Below are 1,344 nucleotides of genomic sequence, written 5' to 3' on the forward strand. Positions count from 1 at the left end.
CGCGCATCGTGTAGACCTCAGTGAGCCACTCGGACGTGATGCCGATCGTCGACTGCACCAGCGGAACCGAGGGCCGCTGGCCGACCGGGAGGTAGCCCTCCGGCCGCGTGATGTTGCTGCAGTCTGACTTGTAGGACTTGTTCGTCGTTTTCTGCGAGCTCAGCTTCACTTCCGAGAGGGCGACGACGGCCGGGTCGCTCACGGTGACGGACTTTTGGCTGGTGACGGCGGGCGCGCTCTGGCCCTCGGTGTCGACCGTCTCGAGCTCCGCCTCCGTGGCCATGACGAGCACAAGGCAAGTAGGATGCAATTCGCGCGGATACCAAAGGAAGGCCGAACCGATGGCGGGCAAGGAGTGGGTAGGTCGAGGCGCCAATATGGCGGCCCCTTTTGGGGGCCCCTTGCGCAGTGTGTCACTCACTTCACACACACACACCCCTTGCACACGCCCACCGCCCCGCCTAGGTCGGAAAGAGATGAGGAGATGAACAGCCCGAGGAAAGGCTGACTAACAAACGTATGGGGAGGTTACAAGGTGGAAGAGTGGAGATTTCTTGTTTGTTGGTTTCCTAAAATCTCTCTCAAGGTGGCGTCGTCGTCACGCTGCCCGCTTCCCGGGACACAGCCCCGCCCCTTCGAGGCAGGAAAGTGAACGACTGACTCCATACGCCCGACCCCCTCGCCGACTGACCGATCCCCCATCGAGGTTCGTTCGTTCGAGCTGATGTGCTTTTGGACCGGCCGGTCATGGCGTGGAAAGACGGCGGCCATCCGCGATCTAGTGTGCGTGCGGTCGGGGTGTCATCCTGCAGCCTCCTTCCCCTATGGCTAACGAGCTGGAGCCTACCTACGACTTTAGCAGCAAGGCGGCCGGGTGGGGCGGGGGAGGGGGGGGGGGTATATGGTCCTGTCGGCTGGAATCCTGGTCTGCTGTAGGAGGTTAGGTTAGGTAGAAAGGTGAAGAACAGTCAGGCTCGGACTGGACGGTGGCGCACCATACCATGCATCGACATAAGTCGAACCCATCAGCACCGTGTGCGACGTGTAGTCCCGCGACTCATGTCCTGCTCGGCACCAAAATCAGCCTCCTCCCCTCGCATCTACGTGTACTCACTGCCCAAGTCGGTGGTTAGGCCGTGCAACGACTGGCGAAACACGTGTAGTCTCGCGCAGTGGATCCGAAAGTCCAAGCACTTCGAGCCCAACGGCGAGTGCGCCGACTACTTCTTGGTGCCGCACCACCCGACGGGCGGGAATCCGACGGGCAGCGAGGCGGCGGGCGACTATGCCGTCGGGCGCATGTTCGACTATATCCGCCAGACGTGGCCCTTCTGGAACAGGAGC

General features: G+C 61.9%; 1 protein-coding gene across 1 annotated transcript; it reads right to left on the minus strand.

The window, feature by feature from the left end:
- Nucleotides 1-16: 16 nt before the first annotated feature.
- EMIHUDRAFT_258318 (hypothetical protein) lies at nucleotides 17-283 on the minus strand (the record flags this gene model as incomplete). Its single annotated transcript, XM_005760641.1, has 1 exon — nucleotides 17-283. A coding segment is annotated over one exon (267 nt), but the record flags the coding sequence as incomplete, so codon positions are not given.
- Between the last annotated feature and the right edge of the window lie 1,061 nt (nucleotides 284-1,344).

Source organism: Emiliania huxleyi (assembly GCF_000372725.1).
Source record: "Emiliania huxleyi CCMP1516 unplaced genomic scaffold EMIHUscaffold_7464, whole genome shotgun sequence".
Lineage (NCBI taxonomy): Eukaryota > Haptophyta > Isochrysidales > Noelaerhabdaceae > Emiliania > Emiliania huxleyi.